General features: G+C 38.8%; 2 protein-coding genes across 3 annotated transcripts in view; one reads left to right on the top strand and one right to left on the bottom strand.

Annotated features, from left to right (window-relative positions):
- LOC134662357 (homeobox protein CDX-1) overlaps positions 1-677 on the bottom strand; it is a 30,145-nt gene extending 29,468 nt beyond the window's left edge. Inside the window, exon 1 of the mRNA XM_063518559.1 lies at positions 229-677. Within this exon, the coding sequence (XP_063374629.1) occupies positions 229-568 (340 nt within the window). The 5' untranslated portion in view covers positions 569-677. The remainder of the gene's footprint in view (positions 1-228) is intronic.
- A 12,994-nt stretch (positions 678-13,671) lies between these two features.
- LOC134662349 (apoptosis inhibitor 5) lies at positions 13,672-19,339 on the top strand. 2 transcript variants are annotated; one of them, XM_063518540.1, is made up of 8 exons: positions 13,672-13,878; positions 13,966-14,127; positions 14,335-14,679; positions 15,969-16,166; positions 16,945-17,136; positions 18,009-18,278; positions 18,788-18,971; positions 19,068-19,339. In XM_063518540.1, the coding sequence occupies exons 1-8, from the start codon at positions 13,804-13,806 to the stop codon at positions 19,322-19,324; spliced, it is 1,683 nt and encodes a 560-aa protein (XP_063374610.1). In that variant the 5' UTR covers positions 13,672-13,803; the 3' UTR covers positions 19,325-19,339. The 2 variants fall into 2 exon arrangements, with proteins under 2 accessions (XP_063374610.1, XP_063374613.1); XM_063518543.1 differs by having other exon boundaries at positions 13,673-13,878; positions 18,788-18,952; positions 19,052-19,339.
- The last annotated feature ends 1,606 nt before the right edge of the window (positions 19,340-20,945 follow it).

The following is a 20,945-nucleotide window of genomic DNA, read 5'->3' as shown; positions in this document are numbered from 1 at the left end:
TCAGCACAGGTAAAACGGGAAGTAGATAATAAGATGTCAAAAGCCAGTTTCGTTTTTCGCTGTACAATGCCATATGTGCACACCTTCATAACAGGTGGGTAGGGTTCAAGTTCAGATACATAATACCTGTCATAAATATTATACCTAGGTAGTACCCTATTTTTCTTCTCTCAAATGCTCACCTACCTATTTTTGTTTAGAGTTGATGAAAGTAATAAATAAACAAACCTGGCGTCGTTTGTGTCTGATAGTTGGGTTTTTTCATCCACTCATAAGGAGACCTTGGCGCGGCCGGCGGCTGTGAGGGCCTCGAGCCAGGCGAGCCTTCGCCGGGGCTCGCGAGGTCCCCTCTCGCCGGCGACGGCATCTCCCCGATCTCTCGTTCCGCCGGTTCCCGTTTAGGGAAATGGTGAGGATCCGGCACCCATTCACCGCCGGCCGGCGCCCCGTTCCACGCGCACCATTGCTGCTCCTCAAAGTTCTGTGGTTGCCAACCGTACCAGCCACTCGCACCGTACTGCCCGCCTTTGCCTTGGTACATGGCGAGCGGGTTAACGTAATTCACCATGCTTCGATCACCGTCCGGGCATCGCACATACACTGCTGTCACTACACTCCGGTCACGGGAGCACGGAATAAAAAAATAACCAACATGCACCTGATAACAATCGCGACTGACTGAGCGAAACGAAACGAAAGCGGGTGGTAGCGACGGCGACGGGAGGGGCGCTGGCCCGCGCTCGGGGCGGGCTCTGCTCCGACCAATAGCAGACTCGTTTTGGAGCGACCCGCCCCGGCGGCTTGTCGCGGCCGCGGCTGGTATTTTCATTTGCCTAATTACAACAAAAATAAATAATGAACATGCCGAAAGCCCGGTAAGGGCAGTGGGTAATGAAGTCGCCATGTCGGTGTCCAGTAATAGAAATTACTATAAATAAACAGTAGGTACCTAATTGTTCTGTTCCAATTAGCGCGTTTTCTTATGTTTCCTTTTAGCCCAAGCAAATTGCTTAGATAAATCTGCGGAAATAATTCGTGTAGTTTTGAAAATCGGTAGCTATAGGTAATCCTTGTAGTGTCCAGATAAACATAGCTACTAAAAGTCTAATTAAGGGTTGAAGGTACACTGAGAGAAAAATCATCACCAGGAATTAAAAAACAGTTCTGTACTGGCGGAAAAAATGAAGTTTTAGTTATAATTATGGAAGTTTCACTGTTTCTGTAAAATTTATTTATTTCTACAAACACCTCAGTAATCCTAAATCTAATTTCAACAAACAGACTTTAGTAAATGGAGCATTAAATAAAGTTCAGTATTTGTTACAATCCATTTTCATTACTATTAAAGTTCTCCGAATTTTACAAATTAAGTTTTCGATTTTTGGAAAAAGCATCTGTGATTTCAAGTTATGATTTTAGTAAATGTCTCAATTACATAGTTTTGTAATATTTAAAAAACTAGTTCGCGGGAATAACATTACCACATTTAAAATAACTATTTAGTTGTTACTATAGCGACATTACAAAGTTTACTGGTATTTAGTAGATAGACTTGTTGGGTTTATGTTCATTGTTGTACCAATCACCAAACGAGTTTTGTAATACCAACACAACGAACGTTTTGATACGTACAAAAAATATTTGTTGTGTTTACATTTATTTTGACTGCAATTGCTAAATGAGGTTAGTAAATTTTACTAAAATCAGTAACATTCGTTGTGTAGGCATTACAAAACTAGTTTAGTGATTGATACAACAAAGAATATAAACACAACAAGTATATCTACTTTGTAATGTCGCAATTTAAACAACTGAATTGTTATTTCAAGTGATATAATGTTATTCCAGAGACCTTGTTTTATAAATATTGCAAACCTAAATAAATATTACCCTATCTTTTCTAACACAGCTTTTGCTGTGATTACAAAATAGAGTTGACTCAAGGATGAATTTAATATTTTTTTCTACTCCAGCACTTAAATGTGTCAATTAAATGACTGACAGTGATATCTAAAGCAATGTCATTTGAATGCTTTGTCTATAGGCTCATAAGATGACTGCTAGCAGTCATCTTATGAGTATAATACAACTGCTTTATTTTTTTTAAAGATACAAGTTCCGATCATCTTGATTGAAAGAGGTATGTTTTCATTTACAATAATAACTCTTTTTTTTTTAAATAATAACTCAATTTTTTTTAAATAATAACTCTTTTTTTTTAATAATAACTCTTTTTTTTTTTTTTGCTGCAGCTGTCATAGAAAAAGTAATGTATGCAACAGCTCATAATTGGTTCTTAAAATTCTCGGGTCTTTTTTTACAAAACTCGACTACGTCTCGTTTTGTAACTTCGACCCTTGAATTTTAAGAACCCTTATTATATCACTGTTGCATAAACTACTATTAACAAAACGCCATTGATTCCTACATTTATAATGTTGGCAGCACTGCACACAACGCGGCGCCATCTTAGTATTCGTTCGTTCATTTGGTTAGAGTTAGTGCTGTGTCGGGCGTGTCTCGTGTCTTCTTTGTTTAAAATATACTGAAGTTAAATAATAAATTTAGGATATATTGTGCGCCATGAACATATTAACCCGCGACCTACTGTGTGTGTTTAAGAAGAGCGGCAAGACTGGGCAGCTGTGCTTGCGGTGTCTGGGGCATGTGCACCGGATGGGAACCCTCTAGACCTCGACGTGTCTTGCTTGGTGCAGTTGCGTATGCTAAAAGGAACGTTGGAAGACCGATGCAGCGCTTTAAAGACTGTGTTAAGCGAGACATGACATGTCAGCATTTGTAATCGACCACCATGCCTGGGAAGCCTTAGCTGAAGACCGTGATGGATGGCGCAAGCGTGTTGTGGAGGGGAGAAGGATATGCGACCAAGCCTGATTTAATGCTTTAGATAGCAGAAGGTGTCGCAGAAAGCAAACCGGGACTGAAACCTCAGGTGGCATGAGCTTTCTCTGGGGGGGGGGGGGTGGTGCCGCCCACGCATCGGCCTCCACAGTCACCAAACCCGTTGTCTTAGTTAGTGTAATCTATAATCATTAATGTTTATAATAACTATGTCTGTATTCCTACGTGTGTATGACTGTATGTTTACATAATAAATAATGACATTTATCTCTTCTTTAAGTAGAATTCACCCTACCACTAAAACTACGGGTTTTATAAAGACCTATAAGATTAAATATCAGATCGGTGATTCCAAAATTATCACTGTTTATAATTACCTTTTTTTTAATATTTAAAAATCTTATTAAATCATTATAAAACCCTTGATTATTGTGGAGGTGATAGCATCACAGGTCTCGAATATATTTTTTAAAGATACATACAATATTGTTCTGCTATTTCGAGCTAGCTGTTGTTATTCTAGTGATAATGACATCATAGGTAAATCTAAACTGTTTGCAATTCCTATCTCCCTAGCACAGGTGCGCCGCGAGAGCATGTTGCGCGCGTAATAACTACTAGTCTCTTTCTGACTGTATGATTAAGAAAGGAATGGGTACAATATCTCGACAAACTTTTATAGTGCCTCTATTAGCACAGAGATATACTACCAATTGCATTTTTATTCATACAGACAGAAATAGAGACGGGTAGTTACCACGCGCCCGACATGCCCTCGCGGCGCACCTGTGCTTGGGGCGGTGGAATTGCAAACAGTTTAGTTTTTGCCTGTGACGTCATTATCTCTAGAATAACAACAGCTAGCTTGGAATCGCAATACAGTTAGTAAAACCTGTGACGTCTTCGCCTCCGATATTGCTAAAGCACTCTCAGAATTACAAAACGGTTAGTTTTCACCCATGACGTCATCACTTCCGATATTGCTAAAGCACTCTCAGAATTACAAAACGATTAGTTTTCACACATGACGTCATCGCTTCCGATATTGCTAAAGCGCTCTCAGAATTACAAAATGGTTAGTTTTCACCCATGACGTCATCACCTCCGATATTGCTAAAGCACCTCTCGGAATAACAAAACCAGCAGTTGCGGGTATCACAAATGCATACTTGTGATTACAATTTCATAGTTTCTGATATTACTCTTGCATACTTCAAATTACAAATATAGAAGTTGTATATCCAACTAATAGAAATTGCAAAAGTCAATTTGTTCCTATTAGTTGACTCTCCTTGTCCCCGGATTAAGTTTTATTTTTGTAATTATAAGTGTATTTTTGTTAGTTTTTCTCTCAGTGTACCTTTTTTCATATTTTTGCTCATATATCGAATATCTGTACGATTAGCATTATAATTAACTCACATTTATAGACGGGTCTAACGCGAAATTTATTCAATTACCTTTATATACCGACGTTTCGACACAGGTTTCACTGGTCATGGTCGCGGCCACAGAACATATTAAAGAGGTTAGAATGGCTATAGCGCGCAGTTAGTAGCGGAACCGGTGTCGCCGCTCGTTCCTCTCCACATTTACTAACACTCGCGTAACGGTAGTAAAAACTTGTGTGTGTGGTGAATGGATACGCCTCCTTTAGACAGATTTGATGTCTGGCTTCTTAATCTGAAGATTATTGTGGCGCAAAAGGCATGTTTACGTTTTTCGGTCAGCGCGGGCGAGTATTAGCATGCGAGCGTTTGCTCATAACCGGCGGCGACACGTATACCCTGCTCGCATCGCCATTCTACTTGTTCTGTGGTCGCGGCCAACTGATGTCCCAGTCCCAGCAAAATGTCAAAACAGAGATTTGTGCAACTACCCGACGAAAAGTGTATGAAAAACCCATGACCAGTGAAACCTGTGTCGAAACGTCGGTATATAAAGGTAATTGAATAAATTTCGCGTTAGACCCGTCTATAAATGTGAGTTAATATGTGTTCAAAACGCGAAGGTTTTAAATAGCATTATAATAACTTCGGACAAAAGTTTTAACATAAAATTTCCTTCAAATTTGGTTACCTATGTTTATTAGGGTTCCGTACCCAAAGGGTAAAAACGGGATCCTATTACTAAGACTCCGCTGTCCGTCCGTCCGTCCGTCCGTCCGTCTGTCACCAGGCTGTATCTCACGAACCGTGATAGCTAGACAGTTGAAATTTTCACAGATGATGTATTTCTGTTGCCGCTATAACAACAAATACTAAAAACAGAATAAAATAAAGATTTAAGTAAGTGGGGCTCCCATACAACAAACGTGATTTTTGACCGAAGTTAAGCAACGTCGGGTGGGGTCAGTCAGTACATGGATGGGTGACCGTTTTTTTTGCTTGTTTTTTTGCATGTTTTGGTCTATTTTTTGTTGATGGTGCGGAACCCTCCGTGCGCGAGTCCGACTCGCACTTGGCCGGTTTTTTTACTTTACGATCAATACTTTAGGAGCTACAGGCTGTTAAAGTTAGGCCGGATTTACACTTGTAAGTTTTACTTAGGTACGTAAGTAGGGACACAGCTATACCTACCACAGAATGAGAGATGAATATCGTTATCTCATTCTAACAAATAGCTTTGTCCCTATAGTAATGGACCCTATAATGGACGTGGATCCGGTAATGGGACATAAAACCACAAATCCTCAAAAATAAGTATGTAAAAGTAGTTTATAAACACTGGCTATATTTTACCATAAATAAGAGTCATAGAGCTGTTTAAGTTTGACTTTTTATTAATTTTGGTTACTTTTTAAGAAAATGAAGCCAATCCAAAAGTCGTCGTGTCACTGGTAAAAATAATCTGACAACTGATGGCCATTGTATACCATTGCCCTTGTACACAATGGCGTCGGCGTGGGATGGCCCATCCTTCACCACTGTGTACAGAGCGCCTACCGCGAACCACGTTCGACGTGTTGCCTCTCTGTCGCACTTGTAAATTCGTACGTAAGTGTGACAGGGAGGTAACACGTCGAACGTGGTTCGCGGTAGGCCTCTGGGGCCTTTATAGACTATCGCACCACATCGCGACCTTGGTGCGCCACACCCATCTTGCTCGTTCTCCTTTAAGCCCCCTCCAGACTATATGCGTGAATCGCGGGCGAAGCCGTGAACGCGAGTGTGGAGTCGATTTCGCTGTCTGCGAGAATCGACTCCTCGCGTTCGCGGCTTCGCACCGAGATTCGCGCACAAGTGTGGAGGGGTCTTAATGGGTGTAGTACACAACGGTCGCGATGCGGTGCGGTAGTCTGTTATGGATATTACTGCATAATCTATCTACCCAAGATCTACCCTTAACCTATACCCTATCTCTATCCAGTGTTGCCAGATCTACTGATTAAGCAGTAAATCTATCTGATTTTAAAAATATAGCTGGTCAACCAAATCTTGACAGTAATAAAAGGCGCGAAATTCAAATTTTCTATGGGACGATATCCCTTCGCGCCTACATTTTTCAAATTTGCCGCCTTTTTCTACTGTCAAGATCTGGTTGACCAAGTATATCTACTGATCTACTGCTTTTTGCTGGTGAGCTACTGATTTTTCGAAAACGAGGGGTAAGATTTATAAAACCATCATAAGACCTGTCGTCATGTATGGATGGAGTGTTGGGCTCTAAAGGTGACGGATGAGAAGAGATTGCATGTAGTGGAAATGAGAATGTTAAGATGGTTGTGTGGTGTGATAAGAATGGATAGGATATAAGGAATGAGTATATAAGAGGAAGCTTGAAAGTTGCACCCATAGTAGAAAAAGTAAGAGCGAATCGCCTAGCGTGGTATGGGCATGTGATGCGGATTGCGGAGGGATGAAAGTGGAGAGAATTAACGGGAGAGGAAAACCGAGGAAAAGATGAATGGACTGAGTCATGTGACGAGAAAGGTATTAGTATTACGAATGAATGTGGAGGGAATTAACGAGAGAGGAAAACCGAGGAAAAGGTGGATGGACTGTGTGAGAGATGATATGAAACGAACGCAAGTGAATGATGAGATGACGATGACGGGCGAGAGAGAGGTATGGAAGAAAAAAACATGCTGCGCCGACCCCTTCGATCAACACGGGCTTCTGACACGTCGGAAGGGATAGGCCCAAGCGATATCTTGACATTCAAATCATTCTGCCATTTTTCGCGGGGGGGGGGGGAACGTGCACACAGTCGCACTTATCACACACTTACATACAAAATCCAATCTGTAATGACGACACAAACACATAGAAAATGACACACGTCAAAGACAAATCTTGCAAACCTCGATCTCTTTTTGTGTACGGACGAGTCACAAGTGTGACAACACACACACACACTAACACATTTACGTCGAAGAATTTTATTGTATTCTGAGAGATGAGAAGTCGGATTTGTCGCTCGACCGATCCACAATTTGTACTGGACGAGCAAAATCGATAAATCCAGCAATTACATGAGACTAAAATATAATAATTGTGTTTAAATGTAATTAAACGTATGACATGTAAAAAAAATATTACATGTGAAATGTAACGCCTTCTTTTTGTAAATTTGATGTCCTCGACCTCTTTTAACAACATAAAACCGAGCAATTAGGCATTTTTTCTGCTGCTGTGTTCACTCGCGCGTCTGGACTCGGTCTAGTTAAAAATCCGAGCGCAACTAGTTTTATTACCCGCGCTAGATCAGTTGATCTTGTACCTAGGCAGAGGGGAAATAGTGCGAATGCCGCATCCCTTCCGTGTTGATTGAAGGCCGACCCCAAATGAATGGGATAAGGGCAAGCGAATGATGAGTAGAAAAAAAACTTGTGCTCATTTATTAATTATAATAACAGAAGTAAGAGACACAATGATACTCTTCATTTTACTGTTACTGACAATTTGATTTGCCAGCTATACTCAATTACTCAATCACGCCCAGTTTGTCAGCAGAAAAAGGAAAAATAAAACAAATTTTCTAAGGGAGGTTGGTGTCAGGTCAGACCATAATATTTTTTTTTTCAATTATACAAATTATCCCAATATGGGAGAAAAACTAACTTTTTATCCCGCCAGGTGGCGCATTAGCGACTGTACCTCACTTTGACATAAGAACTGTCAAACCACATACATTTTTTGTAAGTTATTCTAAACTTGTACAATTTTCTCAAAAATGCCTCAATGTAGTGCGCCAAATTGTACAAACAGAGGAGCTCATTTATTTCCCAAGGACCCAACACGAAGAAAACGTTGGGAAACTGCTCTGCGTATTAAAAACTTTAGGGCAAGTGATTCAGCCCGCTTATGTGCAATGCATTTTAAGGAAGATGATTATTTTGGAAAAAGTAGATATACAGGTAAGTAAATTATTAATGAATAGGATAGAATATTATATTAGCACAAAATGAAATGCAATTTAACTTAAATGCTAGTAAGTTCGGCATAAATGTCTTGATTTCTAACATAAACTGTGTCGCTTAACTTCAAACTTAGGTAAATCCATTCTGCTGTAATGGTTATTTAAAAAATAATATAATAATCTGAAAGATAAACAACCTTAGAGCAGAATGAATTTACCTGAGTTTGAAATTAAGCAACACAACTGATATGAGGTGATGTGTCCTAGTTAATACATACCTGGCTCAGTATTAATACTATTTGTACTTTCTAAAGTTTATTTTTTAATTTTCAGCCAATGAACCAGTTGCAAAGTTCTTAAAAAAAACTGCAGTACCAACCATATTCTGTTTTACTAAAATAAAACAAGTAACACCAGAAGCGCTTAAACGGCAGGAGCGTTATGAAAAAATAAGTCACAGAAAACTGTTTAAAGATGACAAACAGACAGAACCCGAAACGAGCACAGAAGCAAAAGAACTTGGAACAAGCACAGAAGCAATAGTGAGTGTTATGTATAGACAATGAGGGTAGGTTTTGACAGTTGTGTACAAAGTGAGGTAGTTGTGAAAAACCAGTCTGTCAACGCGAACCTGGACCAGTGCATGTGCTTGGACCCTAAACTGTGAGTTATATCAGTGGCGACGAGAAAAACTAGGACAATAGTGTGCAATTACAGTGTAAAGTGTGTGATTTGAGTGAAAAACGCATAAAAGTAGGAAACACTGTGCAAAATGGGCATCAAGTTTGGGGAGTTTGATGTGGCACATGGTAACTGGAAAAATTACATAGAAAGGTTTGCTTTCTGTCTGCAGGCAGGTGAGATTGAAGATGACAGTAAAAAGAAAGCTAATTTATTAGCTGTGTGTGGTCCCGACTTGTATGATCTTATTATATCACTGACAACACCAACTCAAATAAGTGAGGTTACCTTTACAACAATTGTTAGTAAGTTGAACAATCATTTCCACCCGAAGCCAAATGAAATTATCCAGTCTTATAAATTTCATACTAAGTATCAAGAGGAGGGGGAAAAGATTAGGGATTTCATAGCACAATTGAGGAAATTGAGCATCGACTGTAACTTTAAAGATTTGGATCGAACACTGCGGGATCGCTTAGTGTGTGGTATAAGGGACAAAGAAGTACAGAAGAAGTTGTTACAACAGGGTACATTGACATTTGATCAGGCTTGTGAGATTGCTTTGTCTCATGAGGCGGCAGGGATTGATTCAAGTATTATTGTTCCGGCTTCTTCTAGTCAAGTTTCTGGTGATTTAGAAGTACCAATGGAAGTAAATAAATTGACTAACAAAAGGAATGAAAGGCAGACAGAAAGGATGTCGTGTGTACGTTGTGGTAGACCCCATAGAGGCTACTGCCGGTTTAGATGGACCAAATGTCATGGCTGTGGCAAGACGGGCCATATTGAGGCGGTTTGTGACTTGAAGTTAAAAGGAAATAATACACCAAAATCAGATTTTAATGGATTATATGAAGAAATTGCAGTTAATAATATGAGGCAAGAGAGTGCAGTACCAGCATTTATGATGGAAATAATGCTGAATGGAGTTAGGATAGATATGGAAGTGGACACCGGGTGCGCTTTCAGTCTCATAAGTGAGCAGACCGCTAAGATAGTTTGGCATGGCTCGCTCCCAGTATTTGATGATGTTGGGATTTCTTTAAAGACATGGACAGAGAACAGACTATGTATAATGGGTCAAGTGACAGTTTTAGTCCAGAATAAGGGGATGAAGAAAAACTTATCCATAGTTGTGGCTAAGGGCAACGGGCCAAGCTTGATTGGTCGGAATTGGTTCCGGGATCTAGGGATACATGTCCAAGGAGTACATAGTTTAGAGGTTGATAATGAGGAATTGGCCACAACACTGAAAGAGATACAGAAACACTATGCAGGAGTTTTTCAGGAAGGATTAGGGAAATATACGGGGCCTGTCGTGTGTATTAGGCCAAAAGAAGGGGCAAAGCCAGTATTTTTTAAAAGCAGACCGGTGCCGTTCGCAATAAAAGGCCGAATTTACGAAGAGTTGGATAGGCTAGAAGCCGAAGGCGTTTTGGAGGCGACGTCACATTCCGAATGGGCCACACCTATAGTTCCAGTACTTAAGCAAGATGGCAAGGTACGTCTGTGCGGGGATTATAGGGCAACAGTGAATGCCGTGACGGATACTGACACTTACCCCTTACCTACTCTCAGTGAAGCTTTTGCGGAATTACAAGGGGGAGTTTTATTTACGAAGATAGATTTGGAACGGGCGTACACCCAGGTTATGGTAGATGAGGAGACGGCGAATTTGCTAACTATTAATACCCCTAAGGGGTTATATAAAATGAAGAGACTACCCTTTGGGGTAAAGGCTTGTCCCGGCATATTCCAACGACTCATGTGAGTTATATCAGTGAGCCATATTAATCTAGGTGTAGGGCGAGAAGAAATATGTACTACTGAGGACATTAAAGTACCGGTTCAAAATACATACACAAGTCCGGAATATTTGTCAAAAAGCACTCAAGTAGATCATGAGCATGTATATGGTTCAATAAACAGGTACAAACTTGATGACAAATCTATACTTTTCTATACTGGCTTTGAAACATACAAGAAATTCCATTTTGTTTACTCCACACTGAGCCCGATGGCACCCAAGATTAGATACTTTGGCAGCAATGTAACTAGCTTATCTACTGAAGACCAATTTTTCCTCACTCTAATGAAACTACGGCAGAATAAATGTATATTTGAACTTAGCAGGTTTTTTAATATTAGTGAAACAACTGTGTCAAATATATTCATAACATGGATAAATTTTATTCATCAACTATGGAGTAGAATAAATATCTGGCCCAGTAAAGAATTGATCCAATACTACATGCCTCAACATTTTAAACAATATGATGAAAATGTTAGAGTTATATTAGATGGAACTGAAATAGCTGTTCAGAAACCAAAAAATCCAACTTCTCAGCAAGCTTCGTGGAGTAGTTATAAACATGCAAATACTCTTAAAGTGTTAGTAGGAGCAACACCAGGTGGATTGCTATCGTATTGTTCACAAGCATATGCTGGATCTATAAGTGACAGGCAGACAGTTGAACGAAGTGGTCTAGTGTCCAAGTGTGAAAGTGGTGACAGTGTACTAGCAGATAGAGGATTTACAGTACAAGACATGTTTGCAGACAAAAACATTACTGTAAAGATACCTACTTTTTTAAAAGGAAAATCACAGTTACCAGGTTTAACAATCATAAAAGATAGACAACTTGCAAGTAAACGTGTCCATATAGAAAGGATTATTGGATTGACAAAAACCTACAAAATATTAAAGTCTGAACTTGATCATAGTTATATTCCAATAGCAAGTAAAATATTTTTTGTATGCTTTATGTGTTGCAACTTTCGAGAATGTATAATGAAGAAAAATAAATAAAATAACATTACTTTTTAATGTTTTTTTATTAACAACAAATAATCCTTATACAAATATTTGTTCATTATAGCTGGTTCGAGGTCATGAACATAAAAGTTTATTAATCCTGAGAGCATCTCATTAATATAGGAATCATCCCGCTCTATAAATAAAACTTTCAAGTCCTTAAAAGTATATACAATAAAATTGCAATACTTTCTTGCACTGCAAAAAAGCTGCCCTTGGATTTGAGCATAGTAAGGGTGTCTTTTTTTTAGGCACAAATCACCATTTACCTTTTCAAGGTATGGTACTGACACCTCATTTATTGTGCAATATCGTGCAGCATATGGGCACTTTACCTCCAGCACAGTCTCTTCTCCTATCAAGCCATCTGGTGAGGCGGCAAGAAATGGATATTCTTGAGATATAAACAAACCACAGTTTTGCACGTCTAACCCATATACAGATTCATATTTTTGAATAGCGAGCGGTTCCTGTATTTTTCCATGTGTGACCGCTCTTGTGTGCACTGGCTTAGGCAAGAGAATTTTGTCTATTATAGCCTTTTTTCCTATATGGGTGCTATGGCTCACTGTGTAAAACATGCTGGCTGTAATCCTGCAGGACCGCATTTTATGCCAATCCGGCGAAGCATCTTGTCTTCTTGTTTTTTGTTCCACCTCTTTGATTTGGTCAGTACTAATGTTTATAAGAAATAAATCTTTTAGTATTTTTTCCTGCATAGTATCCTCAGTATATGAGTGATCCCATTCAATCCCATGAGGATTTGCCGGTTCGTATGTTTGTAGTAGAGGCATAGATGTCTCCCCATAACCTATGACTAAATTACTGACATAGTCCTCATAGTTTTGCATGATGTCCTCCTCTTTCAGGGGTTCGTAATTACAAGTTTTTATTCTCTTACTTGGCAAACTTTGTGCAGCAATGGGTGATTTCTGGAAAACCTTTGTAGGTTTCTTAAAGGTCATCAGTTGTTGAGTGCAAACTTGATGTAATAATATATACTGTTTGTTTACTATATCGTGCGCACCTAACAACAATACAGCAACATGCTTGCAGCTAGCTTCTGTACCGCTCCCTGCAGCACACTCACAGTGGCACTCCTCTATTGAACCTTCTTGAGTGACTTTCACATCAACAACATATGTCAGGCTCTTCATGCTGGCTTTGCATTGTCCACGTAAATAGGTGTACGCACCATCGGACGTGTAACGAGCCGTCACAAGATGACGAGATTCGTATAACAGTTGTCCTTTTGGGTGAGTATTGAATCTGTAGAAAAATAGTGCAGACATTAGACATTTTATATACATTGTCAACAAGTAATAATCATCGACAGTGTGATGTACAGTCAAGAAACTAAATTATTAAGATACCTTTGAAAATATTCTTGTATTTCATGCTTGCTGATGTTGGGTATAGGCGAATCGGCGTTAATATCTCTGAAAGTATCAGACGGTGGGCACACATATGACCGGTCCTCCTGAACGTCCAGATTAGCACCAAAGTTTTGGTTACGATCGTAAGCCTCCAATCTAAAATAAAGATAACACTTGAGCATGGAAATTTTAAATAAACACTAAAAATATAAGACATAACCTCAAATATAATAAGTGATTACCTTTGTATCAAAATAGCCTTTTTTCCAGCCACTGTCGCATTTCTCCTTCGAAGCTCAGCTTGAAGCTCACGCACAGTCATTAAAGCGTACATTTTAAGTAAATAATCGCAAGGATTAAGCAAAAAATCGACACCACACACTTGACACGAAACGTAAACAAGGTATACTCGCTTGCAGCGCCATCTGTCTCGAGCTTTTAGTGTGCCTCCCAATTGCAGACATCACTTTTTAAATCTACTGCTTTTTTCCCCTATCTACTGCTAAAACGATTTTTTTTCTACTGAATATTTCAGATTTCATCTAGCAACACTGTCTCTATCTGTGGTTCTGCAATGGCGAATAGCGCATCGCGTGTTTAATTTTGATTTACTGTTTAGCTAATTCATGTTAATTAATTGCCCTCAGAATAGTTATTCCTGCCGTGCCTAGTGCGTTTTCAATATCGTGTATTAGCTGAAGTCAAGCCATGTCGTCCGACAATATTGAAAAACTGTATCAAAATTACGGTATTTTGGCCGACGCCAAAGAAGACATCTCCAAAGTAAGCCTTCGTAATGTTATAACTTATATATAAAACAAATAGTCTTATTTTAATTCTAAAACTAATCTAATTTTTATTTTGTTTTAGCATGAAAAAGAGTACACGGAAATTTTAGCCGCTGTGAAAGGTTCAGATAAAGAGAAAAGATTAGCGTCACAATTCATTGCGAAATTCTTCAACAGCTTTCCTAACCTCGCAGAGCAAGCTATAGAAGCTCAATTTGACCTCTGCGAAGACGATGATGTGGCTGTGAGTAATTGCTATTTATTTAAAATTTCAATTTGGAAATATTTATTTTGTAGTAAATATTTTATTTCGCGCGAGCACCCCGGCTGCGTTCGGTTGTTTGCTATAAATCCCCATGCTTTGATAAATACTTGTCTCAAGTGTCTCAAACAAATTTTCAATAAACTATGGCAAATAAAATTCTGACTAAATACTATAAACCATTTACAGATACGCAAACAAGCCATTAAAGATTTGCCCACACTTTGCAAAGACCATAAAGAGCACACTCAAAGAATTGCCGATATCTTGGCACAACTCCTTCAATCTGACGATGCTACGGAGATCAATATCGTCCATAATTCTTTGGTAACAATAGTGAAGAGTGACCCTAAAGGTGCCTTAGTGGGACTCTTTTCCCAAATACACCAGAATACTGAAACAGAGGTGGTGAATGAAATCGTCCGAGAGAGATGCATCAAATTTTTGGCCACAAAAGTGAAACAGCTTGGAAGGGAGATTATAAACAAAGAAGTTGAAGAAATTATTATTACAGAATGCAAGAAAATACTTGAGGTATGTTGGTTTTTGTTACAGAATAATAAAATATAAGTTATTAGCTGCAGGTCTCATTTTTAACATGTTTTAACTTTATTAATTTATTATATGTCATACCAAAAATCGGCTACTTCTTCAGAAGTATTATTAACCCTAGAAAGATAGTCCCATCTTTTGGTGTAATGCGAGTGCTTGCATGGGGAGCATTTTGCTGCCAATACTTAATGTGATTACATGTTTAGATTGTAATCATTTTTATGCAATAAAGTAAATCACAAACTATTAGAACAAGGGTTATTAGTTCATTACCATTTTACACTTCTATCTATTAAGCCTCTAATTTCTAAGCTCAGTGTGCCTCTTGGCAAAGGCCTCCTCTAGCTCTTTCCATTGGGGTCTGTCGTGGGCCACTCTTCTCCATTTCGGGCCCGCTGTGAGATTGAGTTCATCCTCCCATCTTGTTCGAGGTTTCCTCTGTCTCCATGTGCAACCTCTTGGGTACCAATCCGTTACAATCTCACTCCATTTTTCCTGCTTGTTTCTCAACATGTGGCCAGTCCATCTCCACTTACATTGGTCTATTTTAGTGAGTATGTCGGTCACTTTTGTTTTATGTCTCAGGTCTTCATTTCTCATTTTGTCTAGTCTGCGTGTTCCCGTCATACTTTGTTCCATAGACCTCTGGCAGTACTGAAGCCTGTCTCGGTGCTCTTTGTTGAGTGCCCATGTCTCACATCAGTATGTAATGCAGGGTAAGATACATGTGTTAAATACTTTTCTTTTTGTGGTAATGCTGAGATTAGTGGACTTCATTACTTCTTTCATTAGATCAATATTTTTTCCATCTATTGGTTATTCTTGTATTTATTTCTTTGCTAGTTAGGTCTACCGGAGATATCAGTGGCCAAGGTATGTGTACTCTTCTACATATTGTAGTAAGATCGTATCTATGTTTATTCCTGTTTTTATTGAATTGGTCATTAATGTTGTTTTTGTGGTGTTCATTGTTAACTTTTTTGCTTTCTTTGCACAGTGACTCGATCATACCTTGCAGTTTCTTTGGATCTTCTTCAAATAATACAATATCATCTGCAAATCTAATTTTACACTTAGTAGTACAAAAACAATTAACCCGTGACAAATGTATCTGTTCAAATAATCACAGTTTGTGCCATGGGCGGCAAAATGCTCATAGCATGAGCACTCTAGGGTTGAAATAGTAGTACATATTTTGTATCCTTCAATCATGTTTGAGAAAAAAAGTTTACTTTCACGATCATTTTTTCATTTCCCCCATGTCATTTTAGGATGTGGTGGCAGAAGAGTTTGAACACATCATGGATCTCTTGACATGGTCAAGGCTTGGTAAAACCCCAGCAGGCAAGAAGGAGCTGGTGCAAATTGTGGCGGCATTAGCCTTTTCCCCTGATGATTGGCACCCTGAAGATACAGAACATGTTGAAAGAATCATACAATGTACTCAGCATGCATTGCCACTGTTCTCGGTAAGTTTAATTACATTTTTCATCAAATATTCCACTCTCTTGATAACCCGGAATTTTAGATGGGGGAATGTTTTTCACTAGTGAAAATAGGTACAAACAAAAACTATTACAACATTTCTAAGCTCATTCGGAGTTAACTACCTATTTTGTATTCATAGTTGTAATTGTAACCATTTTACAATAAACTAAGTTATAAATGCACAAAGTCATTCCTGCACTCATAAATAATAATTAAAATTCTGGTTAAAATTTTGTACATACTGGTTGCCTGGCCATTATTTAATTACTTATGTACAAATTAATTCAAAACCTTTCTGTCACAAAATGTATAAAAATGAAATAACATGCATCAAATTTTTTTTAAACAGTTTTTTATAGTGGGCGGGCAGCAGCCACAGTCATACATCATCTTCCTCGCGTTGTCCCGGCATTTTGCCACGGCTCATGGGAGCCTGGGGTCCGCTTGGCAACTAATCCCAGTAATTGGCGTGGGCACTAGTTTTTACGAAATCGACTGCCATCTGACCTTCCAACCCAGAGGGTAAACTAGGCCCGTATTGGGATTAGTCCGGTTTCCTCACGATGTTTTCCTTCACCGAAAAGCGACTGGTAAATATCAAATGATATTTCGTACATAAGTTCCGAAAAACTCATTGGTACGAGCCGGGGTTCGAACCCGCGACCTCCGGATTGCAAGTCGCACGCTCTTACCGCTAGGCCACCAGCGCTTAGCAGCCACAGTCCTACAATGCGATTAATTTTAGAAATCATGTTACAGCCTCAAGTGGATTCGACACAGTTTGTGAACTTCTTCTGTGACTATGTGCTACCGAAGTGGAATGAAATAGCTTCACCGGAAGGAGGGTCTGACTACAAGCTGGAGCTATTGAAGATATTTGCTGAAATTACTGAACATTGTGGAGATCTGGAGAAGCCCCAGAAGATTGATGCAGTTCATGACTTGCTTGTTGTAAGTAACACTAATACAGCTTTACCAAAAAAAAAAAAAAGAGTTATTATTAAAAAAAAAGAGTTATTATTAAAAAAAAAGAGTTATTATTTAAAAAAAATTGAGTTATTATTTAAAAAAAAAAGAGTTATTATTGTAAATGAAAACATACCTCTTTCAATCAAGATGATCGGAACTTGTATCTTTAAAAAAAATAAAGCAGTTGTATTATATTCATAAGATGACTGCTAGCAGTCATCTTATGAGCCTATAGACAAATCATTCAAATGACATTGCTTTAGATATCACTGTCAGTCATTTAATTGACACATTTAAGTGCTGGAGTAGAAAAAAAGGTTTACTATACTATAACCCAACTTAAATAAATAAACTATAAATTGGCCAGGGACTGTCTCCTTTGACTCTGAGAATCATAATGTCTTTGTCTTAATACGCTAGTACTAGCACCCAAGAGAAAGGGATAGGTTTTTTGTCCTTTGGTTTGCCAGACTATAACCTAAACTATGAATTGTTATTTTATAGTCATAAAAATCATATAACTAAACTAGCTAAAAAACTATAGACAATTAACTTTAGGCATTTGTTACTTTAAAATCAACCCTTGTTTGCCAATAAATATCTGGGTGACCGAGCTTCGCTCGGAAAACATATAATAACTCGGAAATGCGCGTTTTCCCAGAGATAAGACCTAGCTAGATCGATTTTTCGCCCCCGAAAACCCCTATATACCAAATTTCATCGAAATCATTAGAGCCGTTTCCGAGATCCCCGAAATATATATATATATAAATAAATAAATAAATAAACAAGAATTGCTCGTTTAAAGGTATTAGATTTAACGATTTCATAATGTGCTTTCTTCATATTCACAGAACTATTTACCTGAAGCGCCAGTTGAAGAAGAAAAGACAGATACAGATAAATCAGACAGTTCCGCGACCCAACCTGAAGACAGCAAGCCTACCCCGTCACTCCAATTCTCTCATGTGGAGTGTGCCTTGTTCGCCCTTCACTCTCTATGCCGGAAAGCACCAGAGGCACTCGGCGCTGATGCGGCGAGGCTAAAGGCGCTTCGCTTGCGTCTACAATATACAGCACGCTTAACTCAAGGATACATCAAAAAGTTGAAGGAAGTTACTAAGGTATTTTTTTTTTTTTTTTTTTTTTTTTTTCTTTGTCTTTCTTGTCTTTGTTGAGGGTTTTGAGAGGTATTCCATTAAATACTCTCTCTTGACTTTGATAGTATTTATCTTCTAGTGCCACTTAGTGCCTCTGGTCTAGTCGCAGTATTTGCCACCTTTTCAGCCTACTCGGATTGTCATTGGTGTTTACCAAGTCCCTTGCAAGTTCGTTTGTATGTTTTTTTAGTCGTTCTTTGTACTTAACACAATATCTGTTAACTTCCTCTTTGATTGTTGGAATCTTTAGGTATTCATGTATCTCTGTATTCTTTGCAAACCATGGTGCACATGTTACAGCCCTTAGGACGTTATATACTAAGGTATTGCCATAAAACATTTTAGATAGACAAACAGACTTCAACTACTAGACGTAGCGCATAAGACAATCGAGGCCGCCACACATCATAGTGTACGACAAATGGAATTCTTTTAGTTTATGGGAAATTAGTAATTGATTTGTTCTATTACAGGATAAGAAAGGAGATGACGCTAATTCTGAAGAAAATAAGCTCAAGGTTGTAGCGTTGAAGACTACGTCCAACATCAATACATTGATCCGCGACATATTCAGATCCCCGCCGAGCTTCAAGAGCAGAGTGCAACTTTCCTTTTTGTCTAAAAAGACTGAAAAAGAGGTAAATAAAAAAAACTTATGTCAATCGACATATGTAAATTTAAAAACTTAATTTTGAAGTAATAAATGTCGATTAACGTTTAATTTCTACTTGGTACAGGAAAAACAGTCAGCAGACACCCCGGCAGACAAACAGTCACCACCTAAAAGACATAGACCAATCACGTTCGACAACGGTGAAGAAAAATCGTCACCGGAGAAGCGGGCGCGCAGCGGCGAACGAAGCCAAAAGATGTACACGCCTCCGTCTGGCAAATACAGCTCCCGCCTCAACAGCGGGCGCTTTCAGGGCACACCCCGGGGCCGCGGCGGCTACGGCCGGCGCGATTTCAGGAGCAATGGCGCGCCTTTCAGAAAGCGCAGCAATTATTAAAACCGAATACTGACCATTTAGTGTGGGAGAGTGAAACACTACATTATTCAAGTGTATGCAACCCCCCACTGTCAAAATTAAGAATGAGAGATCCAAACGATTAATAATCAAATTTTGAAAACAACGGCATACTTAACCGACCATTTTGGCACATAACGATTCAAATTGACTGACTTTGACTCTACGAAAAAAACTAATGATTACTTGTGGCGCGTTTGGTGTTCATACATCTGTTCGTTTAAGATTGTCTTCCTTTCTTTGTAGTAGGCAGACTTCTCTACAGTGGCCGGGTGGCGAGTCGGCGTTCACTCTTAGGGTCTCCCCATACTTATCGACGCGGATTCGGCGAAAGCCGATAGTAAACAGCATAAACAGGTAAGGTTCGGTTAGGCTCCGTTCGGCCGTCGACGGCCGACGCGTCGGCGTCTTTTTCGCTCTTATTGCGTGGACATAAAGTTTCATTTCTATTGGCATTGCCGATTCCGCGTCGATAAGTTTGGGGAGACCCTTACAGGTGCATTGCGGTCTCCAGCAGGGGCAGGTCTTGTCATTCATTTTGTAATGTTGTTCCAGCTCTGCCCGTACATTTTGAAATGCGGTCAACATTTAGGATGGTATGTAATGAAAGTTCTGTAACTTTCACAATTATTAGACCTTGCCAATGTTTATCTTAGAAAGCTCCCATGGAGATTGGAGTCGTGGTGGCAACTGTATTTATGTAAGTATTATTTTAATTTGCACTCATTTAAGCTCTAATCACTCTACTGGTGGTATTCAGTATTTGCACAGAATCGTAAGTACATAACATAGTTTCAGTCGATCAGTTGGAATTTTACTGAATTTATTGTGTAGTTGAAACTTAGTATATTATAGCTTATGTTATGTTGTATCTGAAAGGTAAACCTACATTGGCTGTATAGTTTTACAATTCAATTTTGTGGAAGTCCATAAATTACATATTACATATACTGATACTGATATTTAAATGATCTATAGAGGTATAGGTGTTTTTATAACACTATACTGGATTAGAAAGTGCCAGCGCTGTACAAGTATACAGCTACTTAACATTACATTTAATATGACGATAAGACTTAAAGTAAGAAGTATGGACTGTTTATTAAAAATTAACATAAGGGAAGTGTAGTGAAATTCCAACTGTCAAACCTAGTTTACATGGTTTGCCTTAGTTTTAGAACTATATATTAGGCGACGGTCCCTGCTGCATATTTGGGAGAACTTCTTGACAAAGAAGTGTATGGCTCTATATAGGTGATTTACTTCAAATAAAAAAAAAACATTTTAATTTACTTGTTTTATTTATCAAATTCTTTGAATCCTATCCTAATTCCTATCTTGTAAGTTTTAGAAAATTTTAATTTTTTTAGGTTTTACGCTGTCTGTACATTTGATAGTAACCTGCTAATAGTCAGCTTGGCTCAGCTACTAAATTTAACTTCGAATATTAAATTACCAGAATACACCTTTTTTTTACCGCTGTCTATGGACACCCAGCATCACCAGAGGGGTTGTAAGTGCGTTGCCCGCCTTTAAGATGGGAGTACTCCCATCGAACCTCCCAATACTGCCAGCTTCCAACTTCGTCCCAGAAACACCTTAA

Source organism: Cydia amplana, chromosome 3, assembly GCF_948474715.1.
Source record: "Cydia amplana chromosome 3, ilCydAmpl1.1, whole genome shotgun sequence".
Taxonomy (NCBI): Eukaryota; Metazoa; Arthropoda; class Insecta; order Lepidoptera; family Tortricidae; genus Cydia; species Cydia amplana.
This window is presented reverse-complemented; position numbering and strand designations above follow the sequence as displayed.